The 23234-nt window shown below is 35.0% G+C and overlaps 1 protein-coding gene across 1 annotated transcript in view; it reads right to left on the reverse strand.

Annotated features, from left to right (window-relative positions):
* The window catches only part of SNX27 (sorting nexin 27), a 71371-nt gene that overhangs the window by 38829 nt on the left and 9308 nt on the right, over positions 1–23234 (reverse strand). Inside the window, exon 2 of the mRNA XM_051992637.1 lies at positions 7951–8182. Coding sequence (XP_051848597.1) covers positions 7951–8182 — 232 coding nt within the window. The remainder of the gene's footprint in view (positions 1–7950; positions 8183–23234) is intronic.

The raw sequence follows: 23234 nt of genomic DNA on the forward strand, positions 1-23234 counted from the left end.
AAACTGATCAGTACTTTGAAATAGTCTGAACAATATATGAAATGTTTTATAGCTGCAGAACTCTCACCTACAAAGAAATACAAAGGAATGGGAGGCAGGTATCTCTTGACTTATTTTAGTATGTATTAATATTAATGATTTGAAGCCCGTTATCATATAATCATTTATATTTTGAAAATTTTCATTTGAAAACTTTTCAGATCCTTTTACTATTTATCTATTGGTTAATGGTTCAAATGATATATATTTAGGTGATCAATTCCTTATTGGGAATATCAAATTCTTCTCAGTGAGACTTGATAAAAAAATACTTCCCCTCCTCTTAGTTTTTCTTTTTATTCTACCTTCATTGATATTATTAGCACAAAAACTTTTTTTAAGTTTTATGTAGTCAGAACTGTCCATTGTGTCTTTTCTGATCTTTCATTATCTCTGATTAGTTAAGAACTCTCATTGTAACCATAGTTGTGAAAAAGATCCCTAATCTGGTTCTTCTAATTTTTTACTCTATAACTTTTCTCTCAAGTGTTTAAGTAAAGCATTTTTTTTTTTAAGTTAAGGCTAAATAGAATGATGGTTTACAGCTGCTTCTTGAAGGACCAAAAAAGGAGACAACAAAGTTGATTTCCCCAAGTGTCCAAAATAATAAGAAGCATCTTTCACAGGACTCTTGGTCATCTCACTGAAAAGTGCTAAAAATTACAATAAGCAAACAAAGCCCCAGGAGACAGTTGCAGTTTATGCACCAACACATAATAAATAATTAAAAATGGATTTTAAAAATTGAGAAATTATTAATGAACTGGTAATTTCAATGTCAATATGAATATAAAGAAATATGGCAAAAATTAATATAGTTCTGGATCATGAAATCAAAGAAGACAGAATGTGCATGGTACTCAGAAGCTCCATGCTTAGTAGACTTTCATAAAGTATCTTCCTTATGCCACAGCACTGTGATGGAGGTAGGTGCAGGAGGAAGATTGGGGGTGGGAAGGGGGAAGGAGTTCTTCCCATCAATAAGCTTAAATTTTATAGGGGCAATATGGTATATAAATAGACCTAGATAATGTAAGTTGAGTATAATAGTAGGAAAAGGGAAATAAAAATAAAATGTTTTAGGATAATTTGAAGAGGGGAAAAAAGTTTAGGGCAGGGTGGATGGAGGATTTGATCAGAGATTCAAGAAGAAATGACAACAAAATTGAGCCTTAAAGCTATAGACTGTAAAACTGGCAGAAATGAGAATGTATTATTTTCTAGAAATGGAGGATGGCAGAAATGGGAGAAGGCATTGAGGTAAAGTAAGTAGTCTAATCTGGCTAAAACATATTATTTGTGAAAAGAAGCAATGTTAAGGTAGGTTATAGTCAAATTGTGGAAAGCCTTAATGTCAGGCTAAGGAATATGATGATTCAAGGCAAAATAGATAATTTTGATTACATGAAACTGAAAAGCTTTTGCAAAAACAAAATTAATGCAAGCAGGATTAAAAAGGGAGTAGTCAACTAAGGAAGTCTTTATCTCAAGTATTTCCAGTAAGAGTCTGATTTCAAAATATATATCCAACTAACAGAAATGTAGGACCAAAAGCCATTTCCCAAAAGATAAATGGTCAAAGGATAGGAATATTTCTCAAATTATTAACTGCTATATGAAAGAATGATTCAAATCCTCAATAAGAGAAACACAAATCAAAGCAAACTTGAGGTCTCACTTCACATGTAGTAATTAGCAAAAATGGAAAAAAAAAAAAAAAGAAAAAGAAAAGTCAATAACAGAGAGATTGTGGAAAGATGAACACAGTAATAATTTGTTGATAGAGCTATAAATTATTTCAACTGTTCTGGAAAACACATTGTTTACCATTATGCAAAGAAAGTGACTAAAATATCCATACCCTTTAACTCAGAAAAACCACTGTTAGGCCTGTTACTACCACCACCCCATCTCAAGAAGATCAATGACTCCCAAAAAGGTCCAATATGCATTAAAATATTTATAGCAATACTTTCTGTAGCAACAAAAAACTAGAAACAAAGCATATGCTCAATGAATAGGTTACAATTAAACAAATTGCAGTGCAATGGAATATTATTGTGCTGTAACAAATCAGGAATGATGAATTGAGATTCATGGAAAGACAAGCAAAATTGGGAAAACAACATATACTGCTATAATACCAAAAATAGAAGGAATAAAAATAACAATTGAAACTGAATGTTATGAAATTATATGGACTAAGCTTGGTCTCAAGGAAAAAATAGAGAAGAAACCTACTCCTGCACCTTTAAAGAAATGGAGGGACGTGGACATAGGGTGCCACATAGAATGTCAAACTTTTTTGATATGTTTAATTTTTCTTCTTTCCTATTTTCATACATCATTATGAAGAATGGCTCTCTTTACACAAGGATAAGGAGAAAAATACTGTAGAAAATATTGTTGATGAAAAAACAAAGATAGTGATAAACTTAATTTTTTAAAAAGAAATTTAAAAAGAAGAATTATTTAAGCAACTGTGTAATGGACTAGTTAGAGAAGAGGAGGGCCTGGTAACAGGAAGAACAAGCTGGTAGTATAATCAAAGAGGAGGATACAAAGGAAAGAGATGCTATGAAGGTAGAATTGGTGGGAGTTGGTCCAATAAATGCTTTTTCCCAAGAGTCAGAAAGTACTAGATGTAATAAGCAACAAGATAATAAAAAATGAAAATGAGTCTATCTTCTAACACAGACACAGAAGCCATTTCAGTATCAGTTGTCTATGTGCAATCTGTTCAATAACTGGCTAGAACAAAGATCAAAGTATGCTCAAGTTGGAAGAATGAATAAATGAGGAAAAAATACCTCTAGCATGATTGGTTTCAATGAGATGTTGATTATAAAACTGTTTTAGATGGGAAATGGACAGAAGACAGTGACTTTCCCTGTAATTTAACTGTCACCACAATGAGGAGACAAAGAGCTTGGAAACATATTCAACCAACAAATATGCCATGTCCTTGCCGACTAGAAATATTCGACAGCCAAGGCCATAGCAATTTAGAGTGAAAACTCTACAGTATAAGTACAAGCTCTGCTTTGATTTGCAAAACATTTTTGAAGATTTCAAGCATACTGTCTTTCAAAATAACCCAAACAAAGCCCTTAATACATAGATACGATTCCATCATACACCCCTCCCTAATAATAGAGAATTAAGGTTTATAAAGCACTTTCCATATGTCAACTCATCTAATCCTTACAACAACTCTGTGGGGCAAAAGCTATTATTATCCTCTTTTATAGAGGAAGAAACTAAAACACAGAGATATGTCCAGAATCACACAGTTAATAAGTGTTGAAGGCAGTATTTGAACCAGTTTTGAGATTTCAATTACTATATTCTATGCCATCTAGAGACCCTATTACACTACAGAGCTTAGGTGGCTCAGTGAACAGAATGCAGGACCTGGAGTTAGGAAGACCAGATCCTGTTATATAAATATATGGATTATCCAGCATAATGGCTATGTTATCCTGGGGGAAGTCATTTATACTCTATTTAGCTCAGTTTCTTCATTTGTAAAATGGGGATAATAATAATAGCACCTATCTCTCCCAAGCTTTCTTGTAAAGATCAAATAAAATATCTGTTAAATGCTTACTTAGTATAAGCACCTGGCACATAATAGATACTTAATAAATACTTATTTCATCCATCTAGCCATCCATCCACTTTGCCCTAAAAAGAAAAGTAACACTATCTGAAGATTACTAAGGGTAACTGTGAGCACTATCAATATTAAACATTTCCTTTCGTTTTTGTTCCAAATTGTAGTTCAAAATAAAGTGTTTCATATTTTTTGGTTACATGTTTGGGGGTATTATCCATTTTCATCCCTGCCAAGTATTTTTTAGTGCCTTCTAAGAATGATCATGGGAAGAGTGGTGGGGTAAGGAAAGGAAATATTCTTTCCTTGGGTTATTAGTCCCCCTCCTCTTTACAGGGACTCCAATCAAATCTATATCATTAGCCAGAAGAGTCCTCTTTCCAAACTGTGAACCTAAGGCTACATTCTGAACATTGTTAGTAACTCAATTCTTTATCTGCTTTAAAAACCTATCATAAAAACTAACTTAACACTGTTGACAGTTTCTCATGAGAGAAAGAAAAGGAGAAATAAACTAGCTAGTAATATTCTTACTCAAAGACATATATTTAGCTTTTCAGTGACCTTCAAGTAGGAAATTTTCGATAAAACCTATTGAGTTAGAGCTTCCTCTATACTCTTCAGTTCTCCCAATTGAGGCTACCTTGAAGTTAGATGCACAAGGACAGGGTATAAGAGCACTACCTGGAGAGTAACCTAGACATCTTTCAGTGCCAACAAAACATTTCCTAAAAGAAGTAAGACCTGCAGCACTGGAGACTCATAAAGCAACGTGATATACAGAAGCTCCCAAATGTAAGAAGTTTGAGATTAAATAACTTCTTCATCACATTCTCATCCCTTTAGAAAATGAAATTAAGAGCAAAAGAACCAGCAGAAGTAGGGGCAACTGACATCAATGTTTTATAGCAAGTAGGTTGGGCTCCCTTAAGAACCAAACAGTTTTTTAAAAATACCTAATGAGTGGCAGCTACATAGTGCAGTAGATACAGCATTAACCCTAAAGTTAAGAAAACCTGAGTTCAAATCTGGTCTCAGACACTTAACACTTCCTAGCTGTGGGACCCTGGGCAAGTCACTTAATAATCCCCATTGCCTCAGGCAAAAAAAAAAAAAAAAACCCTAATGCTCCTTAAAATGAACTGTTCAACTTCAACAATACTGTATGAGGATGTATTCTGATGGAATGTGGGACAAAGAGAAGATCCAATTCAGTTCCAATTGATCAATGATGGACAGAATCAGCTACACTCAGAAAAGGAACACTGGGAAATGAATGTGGACTACCTGCATTTTTGTTTTTCTTCCCAGGTTATTTTTACCTTCTGAATCCAATTTTTCTTGTGCAATAAGAGAAGTGTATGGATCTGCACACATATATTGTATCGAAGGTATACTTTAACATATTTAACATGTAAAAGACTGCCTGCCATCTAGGGGAGGGGGTGGAGGAAGGGAAGGGAAAAGTTGAAACAGAAATGAGTGCAAGGGACAATGTTGTAAAAATTACCCATGCATATGTTCTGTTAATAAAAACCTATAAAATAAAAAAAAATTAAAAGATGAACTGTTCAGTAAGAGAAGAACATATATGCATCATTGCAATGCTTATTTTCTTCTCTAGTCTTTAAAATTAATAAAGAATCAGATAGAATTATTCCCTTAACGTTAACATACTCATCTACAAAAATGGCTAATTCACTGTCTCTGCTTAGAGACACTAACAACAGGCTTATGTGTCATAGTCTCCACAGGAAAATACTTCCCATCTCTGGACAGGAAGGATGAAAATAATTTAATATGAGCTAATTCATCACTGCATACTAAGAGATCAAGAAAGACAGGCAGTACTTTTGGGACCTTCCCAGTTCAGTTCAGCCTTTGGCCTGGGAGGCTTACTAATAGAGCCAGTCAATGATCACTGCTCATCTTCCCTTTATTTGGTAAGACCATCTACCCTTTCCTACAAGAACTATCATGTTGATACAGGCTATTGCGTCAACTGTCTGAGGCTGAAAATTTTCAGCATGCTTGGTTCCCTTGGTAAGGAATACCAAGAAGAGAGATGGGTGGAGGAAAGGAAAAACTGATCTGGTCAGTTAAGTCTATTTTTAAATCTTTCTTCCTGTAGTTTATAAGGCAAGAGTTTCAGTTTTCAGCTTCAAAATGATTTGTGAATTTCTCAATGTCTAAATACTGAAGGTTCATGCTGTGCCATTTCCCTTCCCCACCCCCATGACATAGTTCTAGGGGATGAAAGCCAGGAGATGGTGACTGATAACTGCTTAGAAGAGTGCAAATCACTGGCAGGAGCAAGATCCCAGAACTATCTGTTGGGCTTCTGCATCCAATCCCAAATCTTGTCTTAAAACTTCTGAAGTTGTTTTCAGATTTTTCTTTCTATGTGGGGGACTTTTAAAATGTTTTAGTCTCCCCAAAGGCCTGTAATACTCCTGGACACATTGTAGAAGACAAGCCCTTCTCAAGTCTAAGCAATCCACAAAAAGTAAAGAAATTGCTAGAAACTGGAGTTCTGTCATGGTAACAGCCTCCAAGCTTCATCTGCACCCAAAAGGAAAAGCTGGTATGAATGACGGTTGGATGAGCCTGATGACCAGCAAAACCATTCCCAATGCCATGTGAATGCAAATGCCACAAAATCGACTAAAAAGCTAAAAACTGGCCTTTCTGTTGATGCTTCTATTCCTCAGGCTGCAACTCACAAAATGCTTGTGAGGACAACACAAGATGAGGTTTTGAAAGAAAACTCCATGAAATTAGTGCTTATCATATCTTGCTAAAAAGCTCCTTGAGCACTTAAAAGGATGAGGATAAGGACAAGAACATGTTCTCAAGCAATCTTAACTTAAAATGGGGAATGAATGAAACCATATTACTTCTTCATTCTATAGGACAATGAGTTAGGATTAAGTATTACTGATTGTTCAGGCACCACTAATCAAAAATAGGTTGTTTTTAGATATCAAATCCACTACCTTTTCTGGGGAAAGATTCCCTCAAATTCCAGGCATATCCTCAAAAGTTTCTGTTTGTCCTAGTCTCCCTGACTTAGAAACTGATTTCTTGTACTTGTCATATCACCATAAAACAAGTATGTAACAAATATCCTGATTGAACCAACTGAAATACTTGTAAAGAACAAAACTCTGGACTTTGAACATGTGGTTCCCCCAAAGCACAAAAATCTGACACTGAATCCATTTGCTAATATATTTCACTGAACAACAAAATTCTGTCAAGAATGAAGCTATTTTTTTTGCAATTTCTCTAACTGTATTTTGAACTACTACTCCTGTCACCAGAATGAGTTCACTACAAGTCTCTAGTTCACTCCCCCAAAATGGCTGACTCACAGGCAGAGATACAAATACAGCCATCAGGCCTTCTTAAACGTAGGTGGCCTGATTGCCAGAAAATAACATACCCATTACATTTCCCACAAAGAATATGAATATTTCTCATTAACACTACCTTTTCATCTGATCATGGGTAAATAAAGTATAATTGTAGTCAAGAGAAAAATCAAGAAAATTAGGCTATCACTGACAATGAGATTTTTAAGAGCAAACAAAGGCACCAGGAAATGCGTTGGAATACATCACCCAGGATTTGGGATGAGTTTTCTACATCTCTGGAAGAACAGCAACAGATTGGAAATGTGTAAAATAACTCATCTGTGTTACATTTACAGTGCAATCAGAACCCTGCAAAAACCCAGTGCTAAATACTAGCAGCACCATATTGCCTAAAGGAAGACAATGAAAACTTGAGATTATTCATACTAGAAGGAAGTGAAGTAAAATGGTTAGGGCTATGGATAATCTAGGGATACCACCTTTTTTCAACTGATCATGCTTTATCCCCTTATAAACAAGAAGAAGAAAAAGACTACTTGAAGTAAACAGAAACAACAATTTTAAAATCCTATAAATATTTACAAAATACCAGAACACAAGCAAGGCAAGAGCTTTTGGGGAGAAAATAAATTAGAAGTATATTGAGAGACAAAGAGAGACAGAAAGAGACAGAGAGAGAGAGAGAGAGAGAGAGAGAGAGAGAGAGAGAAAACTACTGAAATATTCCCAACTAGAGCAAACCTGACTACCCAAAATCTATTATTTCTGTAGCTACCACTTTCTTAGGAGGAACAAAAGGAAACCACTATGTGTCAAAGACAGACATTTCATATTGTTGTTCTAAGAATATTAACGACAACAAAATGGAGGGAAATGAAGTATATAGATGCTTGAAGATGAAGTCAGGCTGACACTTACCACAAACTTCTCGCCATTCTGCTCCACATGTTTATATGTGGGGACTGATATGGGCACCGCTTGCTTTTCCGTATAGTCGTAAAAGGACTGTCCCAATGAGTCATCACTAGGATCAAGGTTATCTGCCTCATGAGGAGGTACAGATAACACTGTCAAGATCAATTCCTTTTCACCAGCTCGGATCAGATCCACCACCTGCTTGTGTGTTGCCCCTTCCACATTCACGCCATTCCTGGGGGGGGTGGAAAGAGGAAAAAACAAACCCATGAGGCATAAGAGTCTATGACTCCTTCCCAGATCCCTCCCAAATCAAGGCAACAGAAAGAGAGGGAGACTCTAGGCACATCTGTGTGTTCCGCTTTGGACAAAATCTCTTACTATCTTATTATAATACAACCTTATTCCAGTTACTTGGAACAGATTTAAATAACTAATCTATGAAAGACTTGGAAAAAAAAACTGTCTTTACAAATCTTGACATGAAAACATATCTACAAAAAATCTACAAGAAACAGGTGAGAGGTCTGCAATCCTATGTATACAGCTATACAGTGTATGAGAAACAGGGAAAGCCAAGAGGGAAGCAAAGCTTTTTAGGCTAAACAGTCCAATTTCCTCATCTGAACTATTTATGTACAAAGCCCAATACAAGTGTCTCCTGCTATGTGAACAGAACGATTGTCCTTTGTAACCCCAGGGGAATTCTGTTAAATGGAATTTTTTACAAATTCATCTCTTTAGTTTTCAGAGTACAATTTAATGGATATACTTTTATATTACTCTCTGATATGAACAAATATCCTACAAACAGCCTACCCTTTTCACTGCAGTATTTAATTTCTTCTAGAGGAATTCATTTCCTTAAAAATTAAATGGAATTTCTCTTCATACCAATTCATGTTTTTCTCTGCATCATTTGAGATTGATACTGAGGTTGAAAAAAACTTTCTATCCACTTGCTTCATTTTCCCCATCTACTGCAATTCACCTTATCTCTTTCCTATATGATTTCCACTCAAAGCCTGGTTCATTCATATATATATATATATATATATATATCTCACTTTTCACTGGATTCTACAGAAGAAGTCTGTGTCTTTATTCCTTCCCCAATGTCAGTGTGTACACAAAACAGGCAAAAATTAAACCAAGATATCCAGAAACCGAAAGTTTCCCAAGTTCTACAAAATTTACCCAATAATCTACCTTACCAAGAGGAGGCTCCAGGCAGCAAAAACTACTGGGCAAATGGCCCAAGGGGAACCTCCTATGGATATCCCACAAAACACCCACATCTGGCCTCTAACCAATTTGATATTTGAGTCTATCTACCACATAAAACTGACCTCTCTTTCTGTTTTGACTGAACAATCAATTCTTCTTTCTTGAAAAGGGTGCCCAAGTTTAGTTACAAACCTTCCATCAGAAATTGTCTCTATTGGACGCTAGTAACTAAAATGCCATGTATAAACGGGGAAGGTGATCATTCAAACTGCTTAGTTCATCAGTCTGAAAGCAATGAACTAGAAGTCAGTAAACACACTATTCTTGACACTTTATAACCAGAAATCTACTTTAGATATACAAAATCCGAAAGAGAACCAACAATTACATAAAGATGAAATAATTCTTAAAGAAATTAGAATAGTCCTCACAGTTCCGATTTGTTGGATATAAATTCAGATCGGGTCAGTAATCAAAACTATAGTAAACTCTACACTCAATGATTTCTAATCCCATTTTTGTATTATCAAGGATTTCTTCTCTCACTTTATAAGATCACAGATTTAAGTGCTGAAAAAATCCCAAGGTCATCTATTCAAATTCTTCCTGCTTATAGATGTTAACATTGAGGCCCATAGAGATTAAGTACTTTGTTCCTCATCACACAAATAATAAGTGGTGGAGAACAAGAATTCAAATCCAGACTCTTATGGCTCCAAAATTTGACTTTTTTTTTTTTAAATTTTGAACTTCCAATCAATACCAAGTAGACCTCATTCTTTCCAATGTAACACATGGCTTCCACTATCTTGCTGCCTGTGACTTCATCATAATATCAACACCTGCATCTGAAGGTAATGGTGTACTGGTTAATACCCCTAAGGAAAGATAAGACAGGAAGAAAAAGAGATGATAAATAAAAGTGCAGTAGACAAATCAGGAATGGATTTTATACATTCAGTGTGCTCTTGGCTCCCATCAACTCAGATATTTGAAAAGCTGGCTGAAAATTTGAGGAGTTTTTTGTTTTGTTTAAAGAGCTGGAAAGGAGAAAAAATGAAGCTATTCTGTGAAATAATGAAAATTTAAATAATAATATTTCTGAACTAATACCAATAGATTTTATTAGTCATTTAAGGGAAAATTACTTTGTCTGAAATTTTTAGGAATAGCCACCATGTAAATCTGTTCAACTACCATTTTTCATTTGATTTTTCAAATTTTTTTCTTAATTAAAAAACCCTACATCTTTTACAAATTAAAGTCTAGAGTGATTTAAGATAATGATCCCTACATATGGTCAGAGAAACCCAGGAAAAACCTGTAATCAGACGAGTGAGACCCTTTAACTTAGGCTGCAGTCTTCACGTTTGCTTTTCACATGAAGAGGGCAAGTTGACCACCCAATATGTCAAACAATGACAGGAAAGAGTTATCAGGGTTACATTCTAAACATATTTGCTACCATTTACTTGGTTCAACTGTGAAAGGAATGTTGTATATTTTACAGGTTAATGCAAAACTGGACATTCCTTCAGTTATAAAAGAATAAAAGGAGTCAAATCTAGGATGGCTGACTTCATAAACATTCCTCTCATTTTAAGAATTAAGAGTTCTCTATGGTTACAGGAATTCACAAATCATCTTCATCTCGCTTAAAATGCTACAGTTAGAGTGATATTATATGAGGTCCTATTCCTGAGGAAATTTGGGAGACAAAAGAATATTAAGCAAATTCAATAATAAATGAGGCAGAAGAATGGAATGGGCAGTATTCTGCTTTCCCTGCTAGCATAACAGATTCCCTTGTTCAAAAACTGTCAATGCTTCTATAATGAATAAAAGTCCTCAGCATGATGTTCAAGGATCTCTGCAACCTGCTCCAAACTACTTTTCCAGTTTTATTTTCTTTCATATATCCCACAATCTAACCAAGTTAGATAATTCACTGTTTCCCCAACTCCATCTCCATGACTTTGCTTACTACAGTAAGTCCTGCAATTGTACTCATTTTTCTGATTTAAATACTATCTTATCTATCAAATTTTCCTTTCTCTACTTCCAAGTGAGAAGTGACATCTCCCTCCTTTAAGCTTGACAACAGTTTATTCTTTAATGCAATTAATATCACCTTCTACCTTGTATCATATTTATTAAGGTTCAAGATGTCTTTGCTCTCTTCCTATTAGATCTGTACACTCCTTGAAGATATCTTGGTATTCATTCATCCAATAAACATTTAGTAAATACCTACTGCATATCAATGGTCTGGTCATTATATGAATGGAGGGGAGAGAGACAGTAATTAATGAAACCATGTACTAAGAGGATTCTAATGTGAACTGCAGAGTTATGAGGAATTCATAGATCTTTAGAAGTACTGAAAGAATAATGAACAACAATTAAAAATTATGGCTACAAATGTCCCATAGAATTTAACACAGTGCCTTACACTGACAAGATACTTTGAGGAACCATATTCATTCTAAAGGATATTACCTGGTTTTCATATAGTCCCTTCTTAGCACCAATTTCTCTCATTTTTCCTACTATCCCCTCATTTCCAGAAGTTAAAATTGAACTCACAGAAAGCAAGTGCTCACATGTTGATCAGATAAAGTGATACAAGGACACTCTCAAAGTCTCAAGAACTTTAGAACTGATTGCACAACATGGGAGACATTGACACAGGACCTCCCAGCATAATCAGAGAAGATGTTGTACTCTATGAGCAAAGCAGAATTGAATCAGTCTAGAAGAAATGTGAAATGCGTAATCAGGGAATCCACCCCAAATGTTCATAAGGACTACTATTTTGTGCCTGACCCATGGCAGAGCATTCTGAGCTCATATCGATCTGCTCAGCCACAGTCAGACACACCTCATCTTGACTCTTAACATAGCAATGTCATTTTGGTCCTTCTTAAAAACAAAGGACAACAATCAAATTGACTTTAATATGGCCCAATTTCTCTCATTTTTCCTATTATTCTATCACTCCCATAAGTCAAAACTGGAATCCTATAAAGCAATCCATCTACAGGCAATAACCACTAATCACATGCAATGAATTCCTTCATTTAAAAGCTTTGGAGATCAAAAGATGGATGTTTGATATAATGACTTTGTAATATTTTACAATCAGCAAAGAAACAAACATCTAAACCAAAACAGAAAGAAAATACAATAAAAGCCAATCTACTATATCATTTGTGCTTACTCAAAGAGGAAGAGAGATTAAAAGCATAATTCCCTAAATCTTCTTTATACACCCCTCCTTCACTTCCAAAAACCTAAAATATCATCCCCTGAGACAATAGGCTATTGCCAAATTTACTTTGTGTACTCAGCCTCAACAGCACATTTTACATTTTAGTGAAATTCTCATTCTTCCATCATATCCAATCTTTTCCCAGGAAAAGTAAGGGGGGAAATCTGGGGCCAGGAAGATTAAGAAATGAACTTAAGACACAGCTGTGTGACCTTGGGCAATTAAGTCATTTAACTTCTGTGTGTCTCAGTTCTTTCCAGTGTAAAATGGGGATAAAAACAGTAACCACCTCACACAGCTATTGTGAGGCTCATCTGAGATAAAAGTTGTAAAGCATTTTGCATGGTTCCTGGAACACAACAGGTGCCATACAAATGTTTGTTTCTTCTTTTTTTGAGGGGGGGAAGGGGGGAGGCTCTTTCCATGAAATGATTCTTAGGCTAGTTAATGGGAATGGCTTCAAATAAGATCCTAACTGAAATTAGCATAGCCACTTGGGCAAATAGTTAACCTGATTTACACCCTATCAAGGAGATGAAGAAAAAGAGTTTGCATTCAACAGATTAGAGAGCAGAGAGTAATAGGGACCATTATTCAGAATGAGAAAGCAGTAACGCAACCACCCAGTCCTATATGTCCTGCAGCAAGGAGGTCCTACACAGTCTATAGCATAGGTCTATGTGTCATCAAGATTACATTAAAGGTTACCTAATCCCCAGGAGACAGTGCAAAATGCAGGCAGGAAATCCCTATAGCTTCTAATAAAGAAAAGACTTTAATTTAAGTGCTGTCATTAAGACTCAAAGACTAAATAAAGCATACCTGAAACACAAAACAGTCATTTTAAGGTCCCAGAAGGAGATTTCTGGCTAATCAAAATCTTTTTCAAATCCTTCCAAATTCACTTTAGAATAGGATTCAGCCCCAACCTACTTTTCAGTCTACACCCTGAGGCCTATGCCACACGTACCTTGGGTAGCTTTTTCAGTGCCAGGAAGTGAGGGAGCCCAGAAATGTAGTGCATAATATGAACTTACAACCCTCCTCCCTGAAGACAAACTTCTGTCTCCAGCACCCAAATTTTCATGGGAAGTCCATGAATCCAATCTGTGAACCTTTCCCAATCCCTCTACCATTTTCCATAGGACGTAACGGGGCAAAGAATGAGTGTCTCTGATTTCTGCTTGGCTTTATGTCTCAAATCCCCACTCCTTAAAAAAAAAAAAAAAAAAAAAGTAATCCAGGCCTTCTAGCGATTAAGATAACAAAGTTGACTATAGAGTTAGTGCAGCATCCACCTCCCCCAAGAAGAGACAGAGAAAAGAAAAAAATCCCAGAGCTGGAGTCAGGAGCCGTGGGTCCTGGGTCTGGCTCTGCCCCTCACTTCCTGGTGGTATGACCTTAACCACTGGGAGCTGAGTCAGTTCCTTGTCTGTAAATGGCCTATCTCAGAATGCTGTTGTAAAGATCAAATTGCAAAACACATAGGAGACTGTAAAATTCTATACAAATAGATGTGATATTAATGGTACTGAACAGCAAATGTGATTCAAATTGTTTTCAGGTCTAGATCCTAATTTTGGACATAAAACATTCTACTAGGATAGTCTATCTTAAAAAGTGTTTTGTAACTGGCTCTCCATCCCACCCCACCCCCACCCAATTTCCACCCAATACAAACTAGGTGAAAAGATCTCACAATTTAGGGAAAAACAGACCCCTGGCAGCACATTAGGAAGCATTTCCTCTGCCTGTTTACTGGCCTGGTGACAGGTTGGAAGAGGCTAGCTAAGAATAAAGATTAGACTATTAAAATAGGGAACTGCTGCATCACTTTAACACAGAGTTGTCTTTTTAAAACTGCAATTAAACATCTGACCCACAAAGGGTGGTCTTTCCCTTTCATTCATCAAACTGTCTCCCTATTAATCACACCGTATTTAAGCAAACACCTAACACAGATAACCATACGAAGTCAAAGAGTTAAAGTAGGAAAAGACTTGGGAGCTCATCTTGGCTTGTTCAGTCCAATATCATCTCCTCATTTTACAGATGAGGAAGCCAAGGTCCAGAGCAGTTGTGACTTGTCTGTGATCATCCAAGAAGCTAGAAAAAGGCAGCATTTGAATCCAAGGCTTCAGACTGCAAATCTAGTGTTATTTCCCTTCCATTCAATGAGCACTTCTCTCGGAATTCTGCTGCACTTTGCCCTTGACTATTATTCTCCTGTGTCATGAGACATAAGTACAAGCGATAAACATGGTCAAAGAAGGAGAAGTACAAACTTGTTAGTAAAACTTCTTCTGCATCCTAACACATTAGCTTTCAAGGGCTGTGCTTTGACTGTTGGTCAGATATTCTGCACTTCTCTCCTCTCAGGACACTTAACAAATACTAAATAGTTCACAATCCTCTCCCAAACCATCCTGTTTATAGCCAGTTTACATGTCACAGAAATACGGCCAGACTTGCTGATTAAAACCCACCTAATATGGCTGGTCTGCCTCTCTGGTCCCTACTGAAATCTTATTCTCTCTAGAATGAAAAAAAGGGCTCAGTAAAAATATAAGGTTAGGACCAACCCACACTAAAAACAAGAAAACTCTCCAAGTCAAAGATTAGGTAACAATCAAGAAGCCTATCAAATTTCAATAGGAAAATACAATGAATTACTACAGTTGTTGCTGCTATGAAGGAAAAAAATACCAACAGAAATCTTGTCAGAAAAATGTCACTTTCTCCTACAACATAATTCTCTTATTTAACCAGTTACTACCCAAGGAAAACTTTGAAAATTTCAACATTTACCCTGCTTCTCTTTCCACTCACCCACATAAATTTGGGGCACTTTTCAGTCAGAAACAAAGAACAAAGTACAAGACACAAGCAGAAAACATTTACAATCAAATGCTCATTGAATTTGTAGAAAGTAATTTTGTTCTTCCCCCTTCTTGTCTTCTTATGACTAAGCCTTTTAGCCTAAACTCTATGAACTTGTTTTGTTTCTTAAGCATTTTGATAATTGCATTCCAATATATTTGACTCCTTTTGTAATCCTATGTATTTTATGTTAAAAGCATAATTCTAATAAGGGGTCCACAGGGCCAAATGGCCAAAGGGGTCCATGACACACAAACTGGTAAAAATCTCTTGCCCTATTAAATATTTTAGATAGCTCATACACTGTTCATTCTGCAACATTCTTTAATCATAAAACTTTTAACAAGTTTCTACCTGTTGTAGACAAGAAGACTGAGAAGTACTGTATCTTGAAAAACAAATCACAATTCTAGGTCTGTTTCTTGATTCACTCACACACAAAAATTGACCTCAAAAGGGTCAAATTGTACAGATTTTCATCACTCTATCAAATCTACTCAACATCAAAAATAACTAATGACCCAAAGGTTAAGATTCCTTCTTACCCTCCGAGAAAATAATTCACTTAAAAGAAAGAGTAGCAAATAAAAGAAAGTTACAACTCATTCAGTAGAGATAAATCTTAAGCTCTTGGCTATGGTCAAGAAACTGACAAGTGTTTATGGATTGCTGGTCAGCTCTTAAATAGCGAGGGAAAAGACCAAAATATTCAAAGAGCTGTTCCCTGCTTAAGATGGCCTTTTTCCAGACTTAGTGGCAGAGCTAGAACTCCTAATTGCAGGTCAGTATCCTTTTTTCACTATGCAATGCTACTTCCCTAGTGAACCCATCTGACTGAAATAAGTTCTTAACATTTAAAGACAGTAGTCAAATATGAAGAAGAAAATGATTCAAAGAGCCCCATCTATTGTGGTAAGCTACTATATTCAATGTCCACACATGGGGCTTTTGATTATGATTTATATGCAGACTTTGCCAGAAAGTGGCTTGTTTGGGTTTTTTTAAATTATTATCATGTGATCCGAGCTAATAAAATAGCATTAATATCCTTTTAAAAAAATGGATTTTTTTTTTACCCATGATTCCCCATTCTCCTCACCAATTAGGAAACAAAGGCACAGTGAGATAAACATAAATCAGACTAATCTGTCTTTCACAATTTATCATTTCACAGAAAAGAAACACCAGAATGGGGAAAAAAATCCCCAAACCTCAAAACTTTATAATACAAAGGCAGGATGTTCTACAATCCTACAAGGACAAAAAATTTCAATTAGATTTATTTTGGTTTTATTTTAGTTTATTTTAAAATATGCCTAAATGTTTAAGGACATGCATAACAGCACACATACATGCATACTACTAAGCAATTAGAGAATGAGAAAGTTCATCTATTTCTCTTTTAATACAAAAGATAGAATCCTGATTCTCTGAATATTAGGGTCATTTAAAGACTCAATTACAGTAAATTGGGTACAACAGAATAATTGGGTTTGGAGTTTAAAAACCTTAGTTCAAATCTGAACTTTACTATTTACTTAATCTAAGTGACTTTGGTCAGGTCAACTATGTGGGCTTCAATTTTTTCATCTATAAAATGAGGAGAAGAAAATGGCAAACCAAGAATGTCAAGAAGACCCTGGGATCAGGAAAAATTCTACTTCTTAAAAAAAGTACTAATATGCTGTACTCTAAGTTATTCAAGTACAGTTATTGTACAGTATTATATGGAGACTATTTTACTTTCTATTATGAGCAACAAAATTACATGTTTAAAATGAGAATATGGCATTCAATATGGGCACAATTAAAAATAGTTTTCTTCCATTCAAAGGACTTAAAATTAAAAAATAAACTAAATTTGTTTTTAAAAGGATAAACATGTATCCCAAGCATTTCAAATTTATGCCAAAACAGAGTAGGAAGGAAAAGAATAAGAAATACAAATGTTGGTATTTTTCAAAATATAAGCCTTATTTTAGGTGAATTCTAAGAATAATCACTTGCCTTTTTGCAAAGATAAAGACAGCAACCTTCAAGTTCCAAGGCCTTATCACTTCTGATAACATAAAACATAGGAATTTCAGAGGTTTTCAGAGTAAAACTGACAAATATCTGCCACTGGGTGGTTTTTTTTTTTTTTTTTTTTTTTTTTTTTTTGGTCTTCAAAGACTTCCTAAAACCAATTCTACAACAGCTGTTCAAGAAGCAAGATTGGACATTTTTTCAAAAAATTAGGGGAATGTTGTAAGACGGTCATTCCAGTTAGGGGTAATATGGTCAGAAATCACCATAGTAGATTTCTCAACTTTATTTCCTTCTTACTTTCTTTACATGTTGCACTAACATTACTGGAAACTGATCACTCAAGATCAAAAAAGCCACTTTAAAATATAACTAAGTACTAAATCTTCTACAAAATAAGCAACAGCTCTAATTTAGGCGCTAAAAGGAAACCCTCATTAAAAAAAAAAAATTTCTGTTTCACTAAATTTTGTGGTTAATGAAGCCAAAGTTATGGACTCTATTCCTATGAACCCCTTAATTTTCTCTATTTAATCTATAGCCACAGTCCTTTAATCCCAGCAGCCATCTCCAAAATTATGGATCAGGGCAAATCTATCCACAAGATTGAAAATCAAGTAATAGCAGCATTGACTTTGTGTGTGAAAAGCAACACAGCATGAAAAAAGAATCTGTCCAAAAGATATCAAGGAAAGAGGAAAAGTATCCACATTTGTGCAAATATATAGCAGTTCTTGTTGTGGTGGCAAAGAACTGGACATTGAGATAACATTCACAAGTTAAGAACAGCTAAAAAAGTTATGGTATGTGCATGTGATGGAATACAACTGCACTATAAGAAATGATAAAGAGGGAACACTTCAGAAAAGTTTGGGAAGACTTATACGAACTGGTACAAAATGAAGTAAGCAGAACCAGGAAAATAATACAATAACGCCAATACTGTGAAAATAATCAACTCTGAAAAACTTAGTACCTGATCGTTACTATGACTAACTACATTTCCAAAGGATTCATGATTAAACAAAATGAAAAAGAAAAAATTTTTGGACATGGCTAACACGTTTCACACTTTTATACATATCTGAAAGTGGTCTTGCTTTTCTTGCCTTCTCAATAGGCAATAGAGAAAAAGGAAATGAGAAAGAATTTGGAATTGAAAATTAAATTAAATTAAAAGATATAAAAGAATGGTATTTTTAGATGCTGTTTAACAATCAATTCTTTCAGCACAAACTTATTTTAAGTAGTTAAGAGTATATAAAGAGTATATAATAATTGAGTAATTAAGAGATGATAACCACACTCTGAGGGACTGAGGTACACACCTACTATGCCTAAGATATAGAACATGAGGGACTGAAACATAAGATTTTTTTTTTAAATCACAGGCATATATAAATACTAATTAGAACATAAAGATCTACACTAAAGTAGCCCACAAATCAAATGATCCCACAAAGAAAATTCAGTTTTATATTTTCACTGAGATCAATACAAATAAAAAAAAAAAATTCAAATAATACAACAAAAAAGTGGTAGTTTTAAAAGTGGAAAAACTAAAATGATCAAAATGTAGTTATCTATAAGACTCACTGTCCTAACCATTCATAGATTACTAAATATTCCATTGCTACTCATTCACACATTTATTAAGCTCCTATTATGTGCAGAGTATTACACAGGTTTTTCCCTTTTAGGGAGTTTACAATCTACATCAAGGGAACAAAAGGCAAACACAGATAACCTTAATATACAATATTACAGGCATACATTAAAGGTTTACAAAACAGGATGTGAACTGAGGTCCGAGTAATGATCAATAGGGTATAAGGAAAATTTTATGAAGAAGACAGCATTTGAGTTGGGTTTCAAAGGACAGAGGAATCCATTAGGTGAAAATTGAGGCAAGGGGGAAAAAAACATGGGCAAAATTAGGGGAAGAGGAAAGCAAAGAGTTCAGTTTAAGTGACACTAAGAATATGTACTAAGAAAATTCCTTTCACAACATGACTAATATGGAAATATATTTAAATTAACTGTACATATATAACTGGATTTCTTACCATCTTGGGAAAGGGGTGATAGGGGAGAATAAACAAAAGAAAATATGGAATCCTTGAAAGGTAAAGCAGCCTTCAAATGTGGAACAATTAAGTCTGAAATTCACTATGTAGGCAATAAGAAGTTATTAAAGAGTTTTGAAAAAAGGAACTACACAATCAAATCTCTTTATAAAGAAGACATGTAAAAAGACCTTGCAGCAGTATGAAGGACAGATTAAGAGAATGGTACAGTAGAAGTAAGAAGAATTATTATAATGATCAAGACTGATCCAGAAGAAGAGGGGAGAAAAAAGATATTCAGCCTTTCTTACCAGAGGTGGGGAGCAATAGGCATGTTATATTGAAGATATTTTTAGATTTATCTAATCTGTTGGTTCGTTTTACTAAACTTCTTTTTCCCTGTATTATTTTTATTTTTTGTATTCTCTGAGTTGGTACAGAAAAGGGGAGTATATTTGTAAATAAAAGTGGTAAGGTTTCTAATAAAAAGCTTAAAAAACAAAAAAGGAGACTATTACAATAATTAAGACAAATATTTATGAGATCCTGCTTTCAGCTGGCAGCAGTGGAAAAGAAATTGGGGGCAAAAAGGTAGAAATATGGAATTAACAGGAATTGGCAATTGATTGGTTATGGACTGAAGGAGAGAGAAGTATCAAAAATAATCCCCAAGTTTTGAAATTAAAGATTAGATTAATAGTGATGCTATTAGCACTGACAAAATGTAAGGTCAGAAGGTGAACAGGTTTTAAAGAAATGATAATAAAGCTCTGGTTTGGACAAGTTGAACTCACCATTGTTGTCAATGGGACATCAAAGTGGAGATGTTCTGTAGGCAACTGGAGATTTAAGTCCAAGACTGATAAGTACATGGGAAGTAGATAAAGGGTCTAACAAAGACGATACACATGTAATTGGAGGCAGAAGGAGAACCAAGAGGGATGCTGTGTCTCTGAACTCAAAGGAAAGATGACTCTTCAATAAAAAGAAGTAAAGATCAATATCAAGTTTGGAAAGAGCAATTTCAGTTGAATGATAGGAACAGAAATTAAGAGTATAGGGAACTGAAGGGAAAAAAGATAGTGAGGAAATCGAAGCATCTATCTGGAGACACCCAAGGTTCTCAATTAGATTCTCTTTTCTCTCTCAATACTACCCCCTCAGTAAGTTCATCACCTCCATAGGTTCAATTATCTTCTCTAATCCTTTTTCTTATATCCAGTCTGACATCACCAATTACCAATTTGATAATCACCATACAGATTTTTCACAAGCATCTCAAACTCATCTTGTCTAAAACATAATAAATCATCTAAACTCAACCTTTTCTTAACTTCCCTATTTCTTTTACAAGTATCATCATTCAGTCATTCAGCTTTGTAACCTCGGAGTCACATTAACTCCCTTCCACTCACAACACCCTTTCATATTCAGTTTGCTACAAAGTTTGATTGAATTCTACAAGTATGTCTCTCTCTCAAATCCAGCCTCCTCTCCATTAACAAAGATACTACCACTCAAATTCAGGACCTCACTCTCATCTGAACTACTACAAAGACCTCTCAAATGAAACTCCAACCTTCCAGTCTCTCCTTATCCAACCTATCCTTAACACAGTTGCCAAAATAATCTTTCTAATGCATAAATCTGATCGTGTCACTCCCCAAGCTCAAGAAATTTCAATGATTCTCTATTGCTTTTGGAAATACAACACAAATTACTCAGCCTGTGTTTAAAACTCTTTAGAATCCTCAATTGACAAATGATCAAAGAATATGAACTGGCAATTTTCAGATGAAGAAATTAAAGCCATTTCTAATCATATAAAAATGCTGTAAATCACTATATCAGAGAAATGCAAATTAAGACAACTCTGAGGTATCACTTCATACCAATTTCAGATTAGTTAAGATGACTGGAAAGATAACAATGAACGTTGAAAGAGATATGGAAAAGCTGGAACACTAATTCATTGTTGGTGGAGTGGTGGAGTTATGAACTGATCCAGCCATTTTGCAAAGTAATTTGGAATTATGCTCAAAGAGCTATAAAACTATATATCTATATATATATATCCTTTGATCCCACAGTGTCACTACTGGATCTGTATCCCAAAGAGGTCATAAAAGAGGGAAAAGGACCCACATGTGTGCAAAAATGTTTGTAGCAGCTCTTTTTGTAATGGCAAAGAATTAGAAACTGAAAAGATGCCCATTCACAAGGCAATGACTGAATAAGTTAGGATATATGAATGTAATGTAAATTTTCTATAAGAAATGATGAGCAGACTGATTTCACAAAAGCCTGGAAAGACTTAAAGGAATTGATGCTGAGTCAAGTGAGCAGAACCAGAAGAAAGAACATTGTACACAGCAACACCAAGATTGTGTGATGATCAATTAAGACAGACCTAGATCTTTTCAGCAGTACAGTGATCTAAGAGAATCTAACAGACTTAAGATAGAAAATGCCTTCTGGATTCAGATAAAGAACTATGGAGACTGGATGTGGATTGAAGCATACTATTTTCACCTTTTCTTTTGTTTGCCTTTTCTTTGTGGTTTTTCCTTTTTGCTGATTTTCCTTTCACAACATGACTAATATGGAAATATATTTAAAATAATTGTACATATATAACCGGGTTACTTACTGTCTTGAGGAAGAGATGGGGGAGGAAAAGAAAAAAAATTTGCAACTCAAAATGATATAAAAATGAATGTTGAAAGCTATTTTCACATGTAATTGGAAAAAAAAATGCTATTGAGTAAAAAAAAAAAAAAAAAAAACCCTTTAGAATCTGGCTCCATTCTACTATGTCTCTCTCTTTCTCTGTCTCTCATAATATACATACACAGACACACACACAGAACTTCACCGGCTCATGATCATTTTCAGACATTCATAATCTAGTGTCCCCTCTATTTTTCTAGGATCCTTAGACCTTACATTCCTCCATATACTCTGATTTCCAATGACACTGGCTTCCTTATGTTCTGTGAACAAGACACCCTCACCCTTCAACTTGAAAATTTTTCATTGGCTGATCCTCCTATTACCTGTAATACTCTACTCTCAACTATCTCCTAACTTTCCTATTTCCTTCAAATCCTGGCTAAAATTCCATCTTCTACAGGAAATCTTTGTCTTAAATTCATGTACCTTACCATTGTGATTTCCAACTTAACCTGTAAATATCTTGTTTGTACAGAGTTGTGTGCATGTTGTCTGCACCATTAGATTGTGAACTCCATGAGTGTAAGGACTGTTTTGTCTTTCTCTGTGTCCCCTGTGATTAATACAATATCTGGCACATAGCTGGTACTTATTAAGAGTTTACTGACTAACCAACTTCTCAGGCTTATTGCACAGTCTATGATCTACTAGATCTTTCCCTAACACCACTCAAACTCTTGCTTCAGTGCCTTATAACACAGTGTTTCTGGTACCTAGAATGTACTCAAGATTCAGCCTATATGGCATTTCCTATGCAAAACCTTTGGTAAAATTAATAGTGATTGCTCCTTCCTCAAAAAATCATCACATATATTCTTGTTTACATTTCTTTGACAGAGAATATTTTTGATTCTATCTTTATATCCTCAAAAGGCCTTAGGTACTTTAGAAGATACTTAATATATGCTTAAGCATATATTAAGCCTGAGCGTGGACAAGTTTGTCAAGAAAATTAACAACAAACAATAAGAAAAATGCAAATTTAAAAAACCATGAGGAATTACTGCATACCCATCAAACTGCCAAGATGGTAAAAGGAAAAATTCAGTGTTGGTAAAGCTGTGGAAAAATTGGCATACTAATTC

Source organism: Antechinus flavipes, chromosome 4, assembly GCF_016432865.1.
Source record: "Antechinus flavipes isolate AdamAnt ecotype Samford, QLD, Australia chromosome 4, AdamAnt_v2, whole genome shotgun sequence".
NCBI lineage: Eukaryota > Metazoa > Chordata > Mammalia > Dasyuromorphia > Dasyuridae > Antechinus > Antechinus flavipes.